The sequence below is a fragment of the Cyrtonyx montezumae genome, unplaced genomic scaffold, assembly GCF_038088225.1.
Source record: "Cyrtonyx montezumae isolate F1298 unplaced genomic scaffold, pur_monq_1.0 scaffold_2, whole genome shotgun sequence".
NCBI lineage: Eukaryota > Metazoa > Chordata > Aves > Galliformes > Odontophoridae > Cyrtonyx > Cyrtonyx montezumae.
In genome coordinates this window covers 10,894,617-10,907,768 of record NW_027071936.1, presented here as the reverse complement: position 1 = coordinate 10,907,768, position 13,152 = coordinate 10,894,617, and the positions used below count along the sequence as shown (strand labels likewise).

At 42.5% G+C, this 13,152-nt stretch overlaps 1 protein-coding gene across 2 annotated transcripts in view; it reads left to right on the top strand.

The window, feature by feature from the left end:
• The window catches only part of SLC10A7 (solute carrier family 10 member 7), a 138,592-nt gene that overhangs the window by 122,427 nt on the left and 3,013 nt on the right, over nucleotides 1-13,152 (top strand). For both annotated transcript variants that reach the window (XM_065736388.1, XM_065736387.1), the window contains one exon: nucleotides 11,047-11,192. In XM_065736388.1, coding sequence (XP_065592460.1) covers nucleotides 11,047-11,192 — 146 coding nt within the window. The remainder of the gene's footprint in view (nucleotides 1-11,046; nucleotides 11,193-13,152) is intronic.

Genomic DNA, 13,152 nt, shown 5'->3' with positions numbered 1-13,152 from the left:
GAGTCTCCCTGAGAGACTTCCATCTACTTTTGCCACACTCAGTGCAGCTGGCAGCCAGACTGAGCTGTTGACTCTAGACACTGCAGAAAGATGTGAAAAAATAATCACAGTGACAGCAAAAGTTAGAATTTTCTTCCCAGTGCAGTGACGGAGCACTGGCACAGCTGCACACAGAGGTGGTGCAGTCTCCTTCTCTGGAGACGTTCCAGACCCACCTGGACGCCTACCTGTGCAACCTGGGCTAGGGAGCTGCTTGGGCAGGGGGTTGGACTCGATGAGCTCTGGAGGTCCCTTCCAACCCCTTTCCTTCTTGTGTTTACAAAAATAATAGCAGTGACTGTAAAACACCACTCACTTGAAGGGCTAAATTTTCTGATAGCAATTAATCAGGAATATTTTACAGATCTGCGTGGGACGACAGCAGTGGCTATAATAATTGTTTGGTCTTTTTAAATGTAAACAAGATCTGTGTAATCAAAACTTCAGTGCTCAGAGGGACGTTAGCTTCAGCTGTCAAACTCTCTGTCCAGAAGTTGTTTCATTACCGGGTCGAACACGTTAAGCCTTCAAAAACTATTGGTTAGAAGAATTGTTGAGAAAGGAAGGAGCTGCTTAAACCCTGTTTATTTAATCTTCGTACCTTAGATTTTGAAAGTGAATACAAGGAAGCTTTTACTCTGTGCCTTGTGTGTGTATTTATAAATGAAGAGTGAATTGAAATTGAAGTAATAAAAAGCACTGAAGAGCTAGGATCAGCTTACAACGTTGAAGTGCCTGCACTGTGGTCCCAAATTATGGATAAGACGCATCTAAAATATGACTTGTGATGGTTCAATTCCTTCTCCTGTTCCCTGTTAACTAATGATTACTACTGTGTTGTCAGGTGGGTGGAGGTGTTTGGAGTCTGAGTATCTATTCTTCTGTTGTTGGTGTTAAATGTTTCATTGTTAGCAGCTGGTAAGATTACCCATGTTGTTCATTAAACATCACTTCCAATCTGAACATGTGTTGAAACCCCCGAAATAGACAAACTGTGCTCGCTTTCTCTTCTATCCTTCACATTTATTTCCTTAAAAGTTTGATAGAATCAAGATGTGCTGTTCCTTAGTAATTGTACTTATATTTAACGTAAATTGCTGATTTATGGTGAATACAGTGACCCCCTTAACTGAAGAATAATTATTTTTTAAGAGCATTCAAAGCATGCCAGATTTTTCTTACTTTTTTTTTTGTTGTCTTTGTTCGTTGCAACAGAAGAAAGATCTTATTCCATATTTTTTTCTTCTTCTTCTTTACCTGAGTAATAGACCAGCCCGGTCTCTTACAACATAGTGTGGCTGTCAGGGAAATTCTTGCATCTTAACATAACTGCGTGGATTATATTGTGTGGTTACAGCACCCTGATTCTGTACAGAGCCTTCCCAATAATTCAAGTCTTCCAGAAGAGGTAAGTCATCTAGTGTAATCTGAAGGCCTGTTGAATATTCTGGTAATATGGTTCTTTCTCACGGAGGATGATGAAGGTGAAAATATTTGAAGATGAAAGTCTGTGCAGACCTTCAACTGAACTAGGTCATTTCATACTGCAGTTTTCCTTAGCAGCCATTCCAGGCTCCTTGAGTCTCTCAAATCTCTCACCAGTCCCTTCTAAAAACTCCTAGTCAGATGTTTGTTTTTACCCCTCTGTGAGTCTGGGTGTTGTTTTTTGGGTTTTTTTTTTTAATTTTTTTTCTTCCCATTACACAGCTTCCTCAGCTGACTTAGGAAAATGTGCAGATAGAGTAAACATTTTTTTCTTTCTCCCTGATGATATTTTAAGCACAAGTCTCTTCATAGCGTGCGTAGTTGTGGGTAGAAAGACAATGGGAATATAGCCTCAAATGTTACTTCTTTTGCTGGTTCTTTCCAGTCAGACATTGAGTGTCATATCATCTGCTAGCAGTTGTGGTTGTGCTGTTGGATGATCTCCTTTAGAGCCCTACCAGTGGAAGTTAGGTTTCCACAATAGTATTAAGTTCGGTCATTGAAGTGTAATTGAACCAAAATCACCACAAACCATAGTGCAGGGCTGTCTAACCATAGTGGATTGAAGTCTCGGCTTGATATGGTTATTTCCTTCTGAACAAGAGAGCAGTCGAAGTCGCGTATAGTTTCTCTCAATCTCGAGCCCTCTGCAGAGTACAAAATGACTATAAGATCTACGACCTCCTGGTGAGCGCTAAGAGCAAAAAAGCAGTCCTAGAGTTGCAGGTGGAGTTGGGCTTAAAAACCACGAGCAGACTCTACTCTGAGTAAGTCTTCACTTGTGGAAGACTCGGCTGATTGTTTTAGGCTCAGCTTCCACTAGATCTATTCTCCCTCCAACTTAATGCGATTTCTTGTTACGCTGGAAGGTGCTTTTTTCAGCTAAACCGGCTATACATGGCAGCGAGCAAGTATTTATATGGTTATTCAGATGTCGTTCAGCGCTTTCCATACCTGAAAGGAACTTGTCTTGGGGGAAGAACACTTGAGTTTAGTGCATATTCCGGAGAAAATGTGGTTAAGTTAATATAATCCTTAACTAGTTAACTTTTCCAAAGCATCTTTTCCTGTTGTGATGTCAGTATGTGATAGCAGAATCTCAACAAGGACAATAGTTATTTGGCCTGGCGATGTTCCTTTCGTATCAACCCCTGAAAAGGTTCTTCAGAAAGACATCGGGGCGCAGAGTTTCAGAAAAGCTGCTATCATACAACTGCTTTTTTCGTGTATTGCAGTTGAACACTGTGGCAGTTGAAAATTCTGAACTGTGTAGATGAGTAGAAAAGAGAATTGTAAATCCACAGATGAAGGATTTTCTTCTAAGTACTTCCACTGCCTCTCTCTAACAGCTGTGTTTGATGCTCTGATTCCTTCCGTAGCCTTAGCGGTGCCCTCTTTGTTTTGTACCAAACTTCTTTTCCTGAGAAGAAATGCTGGAGCGTTTTGTGATTTGAAATGCGTTTCGGTAATGTAAGCAATAAAGTTTCAGGATAAATTGTTTGTTGTGAGGACATTTAAGGGGAAAAATCTATACAGTAAAGTATGTAAGCAGAGCGTCTGGAAATAATTCTGCTCTGGGTGTGGGAGACAATGGCCGATGATTTTTGTGGTAATAAAAATGTTCTATTAAGGTCTCTGAACCCATTGCAGTGTGATAGAAAACAACAAATGATGAAACACTGCTTTGAGGGGAGCGTACACATTCATTGAGCATAAAATAAACATATTACAGTAGAAAAAAACCCACCCTGATTTCCAGTACTTATTGTTTTATCACTTCCATCATGGGTATAGGATAAAAGAAAACTCTTGCTTGCTTGTTAGAAGAAGAAAGCTCCTACTTGAAGTTCTTACTTGGCAGATGTCAGTTGAAAGCTCTGCTATGGAATATGCTGCAATGTCAAAGTCTGTTGGGTAATTTTAGACAAATGTGTCATGTGTGACATGGAAATATGGCATGCTGTACATTAGTGATTTCCCAAGTGTTTGAATCAGGTAGTAATGTGCTGAGAAAGTGCTCTTTATCTTTCCACACTGTGTACTTGTATAGCAGTGGGGAAAGGCTTTTGGTAGAAATTACTTTAGTCAGAAAAAGAATCCATTTACAATATGTGCCTCCTAACATCTTTCAGACAATGCATTGTATTAAAGAGGCATTTTTTGATTAATGTTTTATAAACATTTTTCAGCATGACAGCTTAAAGTCCCTGTAAAATTGTAAATGCGTGCATAGTGCTCACTTCCATAAAGTCAAATGCCATCTCATAAAGTCTGGCTGGATACCATCAGTGACAGTGACACAGAATCAGTACCTTGGAGCATTAAAATTAATTTGCTTCATTTATATTACTGCCGTGATAGCTAGATGAAAAGAGTCCTATATTTAAATTCTCTTAAAAATATTTTCAGACGTTCTAGGATTTTTATTATTGTTATTTTACAGTTAACTGAACGCAGAGATGTGGCAAACCATTTTCATGGATCTTTCATGAAGGTGATGACCAACTTGGAAAGTAGCACAGGGGGAAGGGGAGCATGTGGGAGGCTATATTGGGTACAAAGCTGGAGGAAGGCTAGGTAGCTTTCAGCCACGTGGGCTACTGGAGAAATAGGGGCCTTAAGCTGGGGCTGAAAAGCCACAGCCTTGGATCAAGACTGGAATACCCTACAGCAATGGAGAGCAACCAGGGTTTTCCCATACCAGAGCACAGAAGTAGTCTCCTCACTCCTCCTCGCTGCTCTGGAAAGTTGTAGGTGAAAGATCAACAGCATTTCAGGTTCACTCTAAGTTCTTGCATGAAATGGCTGGATGAGGCTGCAACGAGGAAGAAAAGTGAACAGCACTCCGTATCACAGGCTAACTCCCTTTTCTTAGTTGCAGTAGCCCTGCTGGCAGTTTATTGATTTCAGTGGATGTGCCCACATTTTATGCTGCTGCGAGAGCAACATTGAAGGTACTGGGCAGCGAACAAAAGAGTAGAAGCATGGAAGCGGAGGAGTGAAAAGAAGGGAGGAAAAAAATGAACAGAAATGAGGAAAAAATATATCTTTGGAGTACTGGAACCCGTGAGCAAGGGGGAAGAAGGGTGAACAGTGAGTGATAGGAGGAAAAAACTAAACAAAGGAGAAGAGGCAAATTCAGAATAAAATGCTAAAGGTATTTGTTATCTTGCTTGTAAGGGATATCTACGGAATGATCTCAGTGCTTTCTCCCTTCTCCTGTTCCTCTTTGTGCTCCTGGTCAGGTGAAGTGCTGTCTTCTCACTCAGCTGGGTACCACATTTTCACAGTTTCCTCACATCATATGTAGTGACTGAGGGTCTTTGGCAGAAGAGCTAAGCCTAGCTGATTGAAGCCTGAAACATCATAAACTGCAGCCATGTGAGTTGATGGTTGTGACATGAACCTTCAGACCATGGCAGCAATTTTTAAACTTCTCGGTTTGTTTGTGATCTATTTGTTAATTCCCGTGTTCCTCCTTCAGTGTCAGTCAGGATGAATCATAAACTCTTTAGAGCTGAAACAGACCATTAAGGGACAACTAGTCCATCTCCAGTGTAGTGAACAGGGGCATCTGCAGCTAGACCAGGTTGCTTAGAGACCCACGCAGCCTCACCTTGAATTTCCCCCAAAACAGGGCTTCCACCACCTCACTGTGAAAGCTGTTGCAGTGCTTCACCACCCTTACTGTAAAAATAAATAAATAAAGAAATAAAAAATCATTTTGATGTCCTGTCTAAATTTTCCCTTTTTTGGTTTCAGACCATTGCCCCTTGTCCTGTCACAACAGACCTTGCCTCTAAAGAGTTTGTACCCTTCCTTCCTGTAGCAAGGAATGCAGCCTTAGCACTGCGTTCTGTAAATAAATGCCCCAGTAATGCTAGGGGCTCACAGTGTCCAGCTGCTGTGTGCTTTGAGGAAACTGAAGAGAATTAGACTATGCAGGAGGCTTGGTTATGATAAGGGATTTGGTCCTGTGCAAAATTTTACTTGCTTTATACTAAGCATAGCCATCGTACTCCATTAACACTAGGAACAATATGCTATAAATGATGAGGAAAAGAAGAGTGGACAACCCAAAATAAAGATAAGTTTTATTTTGCTTAGCACCTTTATTCCTTGCTATCCATCTGAAAGATTTAAACACACCTTACTTTATTAGTTTTATTGTAGCAGCATGTCACTAGCGTTTCTGTTATAGCTTCTCTTAATGCTAGTTCATAACCTCATTTTGAAAATACATTCTGTGCAAAGATTTAGCATGCAGCGTCAGCCCAGTTATTGCCATCTCACTTTTCTTCCTTTGGCTGAGATTTGCTTTGTTTTGTTGCTGCTGTTGTTTTGGCGGGCAAATGGTTATAAAACAAACAAATGAGCACCCACATCCAATTTCTTCTGTTCTTAAGTGCTCTTAATAGTTCTTAATAGCTCTTAAAATTTTCCTAAGTAGGAGCTTGTGTCAGTTTTATGCACTTGGAAAACATTAGCCATCATACCAGAGCTTGGAGTTACTGTGCAGTGGGATAAGAAAGTTTAGAGAGCATTTGTAAAAACAAATAAAATCCCGTGCTGTTTGGTTTAGCTTCACGGTACTGTTCCTGACATAAGGTTTTGTGACTGTCTGTAGATCTTTGTCCTGAACTGTTTTCTGTGTGAGTTGCACCGAGGCACTGTTGGAATTGGAAAAATCAGAAAGCTCGAGAAAAGGCAACAGGGTTTTTTCTTTCCTTTCAGCAAGTGTGTACCTGCCGTATTGATTGCTTTCTCTTCACTTGTTAGTATTTTTCTAGTAAACAGCAGCAACTTTAATTGCACATTAGTGGCTTGTATGAACCCATTGTTTTGACATGTATTTAAATGAGCTGTGAATTAAGAATCTCTTTCCACCCTGTGATCTAATTACATTGTCACACTAACTACAGTATCTTGTATCTATATTTGACTGCTTCGATTTCCTTTTCCCACTTCACTGAAATAGCTTTCCTCCAGAGAATTTACCTTTTGGACTAGAATTTCTCCTATTTTCTGTTCAGAAAATGTGCAGTAATTTAAAGAACGTCTCAATCACTTAGGACACTTTCTGTTCATATCTCCACCGTTAGTTTTGTGTCATCGCAGGTTAGTCATCTTTGGGTTCTCTGATTGTCGGCAGGAGTCCTGTTGAGCTTACTAAAGTGTTTTGAGATCTGTGGATGAAACTGCGCTACCAAAACACCAGGTGCTGTCATATGAAAGTAAATATAGCATTATAGTTTATTTTTTCTGCGGTTGGAGAAGAGAAAAAGACCCACAAGGGTGTTGTTGAAACTTGGAAACAGGTACTAAAATCATTATCTGTTTACAAAAACACTATGATGGGTATTTAAAGCAAATTACATTCTGTAATACAATGCAAATGCCCATTTAGTTTCTGTCCAAACGCCATCTAACCTCAAGCTCTAGAAACTAGTGTTAGCAGTAAGCAGTTCTGTTGCATTGGAAATATAATACTGCGCAGAGGAAGCAGTCCATGAGATTTCTAGAGTGTGTGGAAGATTGCTTCCTGACACAGCTGGTGCAAGAGCCTACCAGGGGAGATGCCTTGCTAGACCTGCTCTTCAGTAACAGAGAAGGACTAGTAGGAGATGTGAAGGTTGGAGATTGTCTTGGCCGGAGCGACCATGAAATGGTGGAGTTTGCTATTCTTGGTGATGTCAAGAGGGTGACTAGCAAAACTGCTACCTTGGACTTCCGGAGGGCAGACTTTGACCTGTTCAGGACGCTTGTTGCAAGGGTCCCTTGGGACTCGCTCCTGAGGGGTAAAGGGGTCCAGGAAGCCTGGATGCTCCTCAAGATGGAAATCTTAAAGGCACAGGAGCAGGCTGTCCCGGAGTCCCGTAAGTCGAGCCGGAGGAGGGAAAGACCAGTGTGGATGAACCGGGATCTTTTGTTGAGACTCCGAGAGAAAAAGAGAGTCTGTGTCCTCTGGAAGATGGGTCAGGCTACTTGGGGTGACTACAGAGAACTGGCCAAGATCTGCAGGCAGAAAGTTAGAAATGCAAAAGCCCAGCTCGAACTTAGACTGGCTACTGCTGTAAAGGAGAACAGGAAACCCTTTTACAAATATATTAACAGCAAAAGAAGAAATAAGGAGAACTTTTCTCCTTTACTTGATGTGGCAGGGAATGTAACTACAGAGGATAAGGAAAAGGCTGAGGTTCTCAATGCCTTCTTCACATCTGTCTTTAATAGACAGAGCAGTTGTCCGCAGGGTACTTGCCCTGACCTGGAAGTCCAGGACGGGGTGCATAATGCACCCCCTGTGATCCAAGCAGAGACAGTCAGAGATCTACTCCATCTGAACTGCCACAAGTCCATGGGGCCAGATGGGATCCACCCAAGGGTGCTGAGGGAGCTGGCAGAGGTGATTGCCGAGCCACTTTCTGCCATCTATCAGCATTCCTGGTTATCTGGAGAGGTCCCACAAGATTGGAGGCTTGCCGATGTGACTCCCATCTACAAGAAAGGCCGTAAGGAAGACCCGGGGAACTACAGGCCTGTCAGCCTGACCTCGGTATCAGGGAAAGTTATGGAGCAGATGATCTTGAGGGAAATCACACAACACGTGCATGGCAACCAGGGGATCAGACCCAGCCAGCACGGGTTCACCAAGGGCAGGTCGTGCTTGTCCAACCTCATCTCCTTCTATGACTGGGAGAGCAGACTGGTAGATGAGGGAAAGGCTGTCGATGTAGTCTACCTGGACTTCAGCAAGGCCTTCGACGCGGTCTCCCACAGTATTCTCCTGGGGAAACTGGCAGCCCGTGGCGTGGACAGGTTCACTCTTCTCTGGGTGGAGAACTGGCTGGAGGGCCGTGCCCAGAGGGTAGTGGTTAATGGAGTTAAGTCCAGCTGGCGTCCCGTTATGAGTGGTGTCCCCCAAGGGTCAGTTTTGGGGCCCATCTTGTTTAATATCTTTATTGATGACCTAGACGAGGGGATTGAGTGTACCCTCAGTAAGTTTGCAGATGACACCAAGTTGGGAGGATGTGTCAAACTGCCTGAGGGTAGGGAGGCCCTTCAGAGGGATCTGGATAGGCTGAACAGCTGGGCTGAGCTCAATGGGATGAGGTTCAATAAGACCAAGTGCCGGGTCCTGCACTTTGGCCACAATAACCCCATGCAGTGCTATAGGCTTGGGGCAGAACGGCTTGAAGAATGTAGAGAGGAAAAGGACCTGGGGGTGTTGGTTGATGCTCGGCTTAACGTGAGCCGGCAGCGTGCCCAGGTGGCCAAGAAGGCCAACGGCATCCTGGCCTGTATTAGAAATGGTGTAGCCAACAGGAGCAGGGAGGTGATCGTCCCCCTGTACTCAGCTCTGGTGCGGCCGCACCTCGAGTACTGTGTTCAGCTTTGGGCCCCTCACTACAAGAAGGACATTGAGGCCCTGGAGCGTGTTCAGAGAAGGGCAATAAAACTGGTGAGGGGTCTGGAGCACAAGTCTTATGAGGAGCGGCTGAGGGAGCTGGGATTGTTTAGTCTGGAGAAGAGGAGGCTCAGAGGAGACCTTATTGCACTCTACCGCTTCCTGAAGGGGGGTTGTGGTGAGGAGGGGGTGGGCCTCTTCTCCCTGATAAATAATGACAGGACGAGAGGGAATGGCCACAAGTTGCACCGGGGAAGATTTAGATTAGACCTGAGGAAACATTTTTTCTCTGAAAGAGTGGTCAGGCACTGGAATGGCCTGCCTAGGGAGGTGGGTGAGGCACCGTCCCTAGCGCTGTTTGAGAAGTGTTTAGATGAGGTGCTAAGGGATTTGATTTAGTAGTTTAGTGGGTAGGGATGGTGATGGGAGGATGGTTGGATTAGATGATCTTGTAGGTCCTTTCCAACCTAATAAACCTATGAATCTATGAATTGATGGTAGGTCTGTGATACTGTTTTAAGGGTAATTATTTATTAATATTGAATTAAGCATACAAGCCTTTGTTTGATTTAGTTTTTCACTGAAAATTGCCCCCCTAGGAAAAATCTACTAGTAGAGATTGTTAGTAGTGTAATGTGATGAAACTAGTTAAAATAATGAAAAGAATTTGTGCTGTGGAAACAGTGTGCAGGTTTCAGCAAGCCTAGATATGTGTCAACAGCAATGGGCCACTGGTGGCCTGTTATCAATGAACTGTGTGTCCTCATATAGGAAGGGGGCTACTTTTATTAAGAGAAGTCTGGAATGGTGTTGAGAATAAGAATTTATCCAAGATACGGGTAGGGATTTATGTAAGTATGGCAACTGTGGTTGATCAATGCCATTTACTAATGGGGCAATGGAGGGGCATGTGCTGTGGTGCTCAGCTTTGTCACTGCTAAGGAAGACTCACAGGTGCATTCTGTGAAACTCTTGCCTGGTCTTGTTTGCTGCAAACTTGATGCTGGTGGAAGATTCCTACAGTGACATTTTAAACAAGGAAGAAAGTAAGGTATTTTCTCAGGGGGATCCCGAGGAGTAGCAGCAAGTCTTGTCTGCATCTATCCAAATGTCTGGTCAAATGAAATGAGGTGGTTGTAAGTATTGCCTGTACCCATGCTTTCTGGAGCACGGTCACAAAGTTGCAAGATTTCAACAGATCATTTTCAATAATAACATGTTCAAAGTCAGCATAATCAGTTTCATTACCACAAAACTAAATCAAATTTAATCTTACATATTACTTCATCAAGTGGGAAGATTACATATGGAGATGTCTAATAGAATTAGCACTCTTGAGTACAAATCCAAGCTCTTTGGGAAAATGTCTAGCTCTTAAAACTCACCTCTCCCAGCAACTAACAACTTCTGTACTCCACCTGCTTCCTAATTCATCACAGTTATGACTGCTGCGTATTGCACACAAAATCTTTTCTCTCCCATGCTCTCTATTCTGAGGCATACAGTTAGAGCAGACTTCTGTGCTCTGACACGTGGGTGCTCACCTGCACAGTACTTGACTGTCCACTCTGCGTGAATCAGTCTAAGCGGGGAAGTGTATAATTTGAGCACTTACTGGCAAGGAGAATGCCAAGAAACCCTCCTCTGGTAGTGAGCGGACCGAAGAAGCAGAAGTTGGCTCTCCTCCAGATCCTCTGGATGGAGGACAGTCACGAAAACACAAAACAGCATGACGAGGGGAAGGAGTGAGTAAACAGTATTGAGAAACACTTGGCAATGGGAGGTTCATGCTTTAGCAAAAAATCTAACCTATGTCATCAGGAGCTTGCAGAAGAAAATATTTTGTGTTGTTCCCCTACTTCTTCCTTTCTGGCACAGGACTAAGCCATGTGTGTTCTGTTGTTATTGTTCATTTTCTTCCAGGTTTGTTTGCGTGGTTGTGGGTTTTTTATTTTTTATGTAAAACTTCATTTTGGTTTTGTTTTGGGGTTTTTTTTTGTTTTGTTTTTTCTTCCTGTTTTGGCTGCATTTAAAAAAAAAAATCAGTGCAAGATAAGATGCTTTGCTTTTCTCTTTGACTCTCTTTAAGAGTGCATCTCCTGTTTTTCTGCTTGCAGGGATTCCGATGCTGAAGATAGTCTTTGCAGGTTATGAGCACCTGTCCTTAATTTCTGTCCCCTTACTCATCTATCATCCTGCTCAGATTCTTCTTGGAAGTCTTCTGGTACCAACAATAAAATCTTGGATGGTTTCTAGGCAAAAGGTAAGAATTGCTTTTTTTATTTGTAATGGAAAGTTTGCCCTGAGACAAGACATACCCAAGCACAAGTCTTAAACTCCTCAGGTTCCTTCTTGTGGATCCCACAGTAGGGATTTTTGTTTCTTAGACGCTCGTGGTAGTGGCATGCTAAAAAGGTTGAACTTCATGCCCCTTACATTATGAAAAGTTCAAATGCATAAGTTAGACCTCTGCAGTTTGTGCATTTCACTGCAGCAAGCATTCATGTTATAAATTCAGATTTTATCTATTAAAAATTTCGTAGTCTTTAGATAGTAATCACTGCTTTGCATCTCTCTTGTGGAGACGTGATGGGATCTCTCGTGAAGATGTGAAAAATGTGAACTTCAGTGGCAGGAGAGCTGCAGGAATCGGCTGAAATGGGGGCCCTTTAGGAATTGTACAGGAACAAAACAGAAACATTTTGTATTGGTGTTTAGTTTTGTTCTTTTTGGAGCGAGGGGCAGGTTGTTCTGTTGGTTGGTTGGTTTGTATGGTTTTTATTTAGGTCACCCTTCACAATAGCCATAAGTCTGCAGAAGTTCAGTGCCTCCCGTTTCATGTTGAAAATATGGCCTGGAATATCTTGCAGGGTTATAGACTAACCTAGAGATTTTTGCATCAGCATCACTGATTCAAGTTGTGCTTATTTCAGTGCTGATTGCAGCTATTCACATATGAGAGCCATTCTGTGACTTACATGATAACTGCAGTGGTTTCAGTCGAGTTCTCAGAACAGTCATAACCACCCCACAGCTTTGCCACTGATGATAATACCATCGTAATGTTTTGGGATGAGAAGGGTCAAGAAGCTGTGACAACTGAGTAGTTTTAGATGGCCGTGTTAGGTGAAGGCTGAGCCATACTGGAGAAGGCTCAGCTCCACCAGTGCTCCTCGTTCGTCACCTATCAGTGAAGAATTATTGGTTTTTATACCTTCCAAGTTTCCAGTCTTCAGCAAAACTCAACAGACTCCAGTTTACTACTTCAGCAAAATTGCCTTGCTAATTTGAATACTAATTCCTAACACAGATACTTTTTGTGTTGCTTCATGTATGATTGTCTGAATTATAAAAAACAGGAAAGCCCCCAGTTTTCCAGCAGCATCCAGAAATCAGGTCTCATTAAGCTGTCTTAGCAGCCAAAAGTGGAATTTTGCAGATCATAACTTCAGAAATACCAACTGTCTGAAGCAACGATACTTGTTTCTAGTTATCAGAAACTGTATCAAGAAAATGATGTGCTACTCCTAGGGCATAAAGTCACTACCACTGACAAAACAATCCCTGCAATGCAGGTTTCTCTTCATTGTCTAACTGCTCCCTGCTGCCAAGACCACCAGTTAGCTGGGGTTCATCCAGTCCTCCCTGATCCTCAGGGGTGGTAAGGGCCCTTAGGGGCCGCTGTCTGTTGCTGCAAGTTAACGCAGCCTTTAAACAGGGCATCAGAAAAGTCAACCAGTCCTGCCGAGACTTACAGTTCACCAGCACTAGTTTCTTATTCATTAAGCTTCAAATAAACCTTCTGTGCTAATCAGACTGTAATGCTACCATAGAACCACTTTGGGGAATTGTTCTTGTTGCAGCAGTTTCTTCAGTTGGCCTCCTCTATTATTCACAAATGTTATTTTAATTACTCTCGTAAGAAAAATCAATGAGGTTTGGTATGGTGCAGTTGCAATAAGTATAATAGAAGTGAATGTTGTGACTGGATAATGGTCTTCCGCTTTGAAAACAAACATGTCATCATCACCCTTGATGTTTATTTTCTATAAACACCTTGGCTTCATTTTGGCATCTCTCTTGCAGGGGGAGGTGGTTATCCAGTCACAGTACTCGACTGCAGTGACATTCTTACTTAATTATGGTAGTACATGTGATCTGGTTGTATGAAATTGAATTTAAATATTTAGAGGTTCATCTACACTAAGGTATTTCTCGTTTGT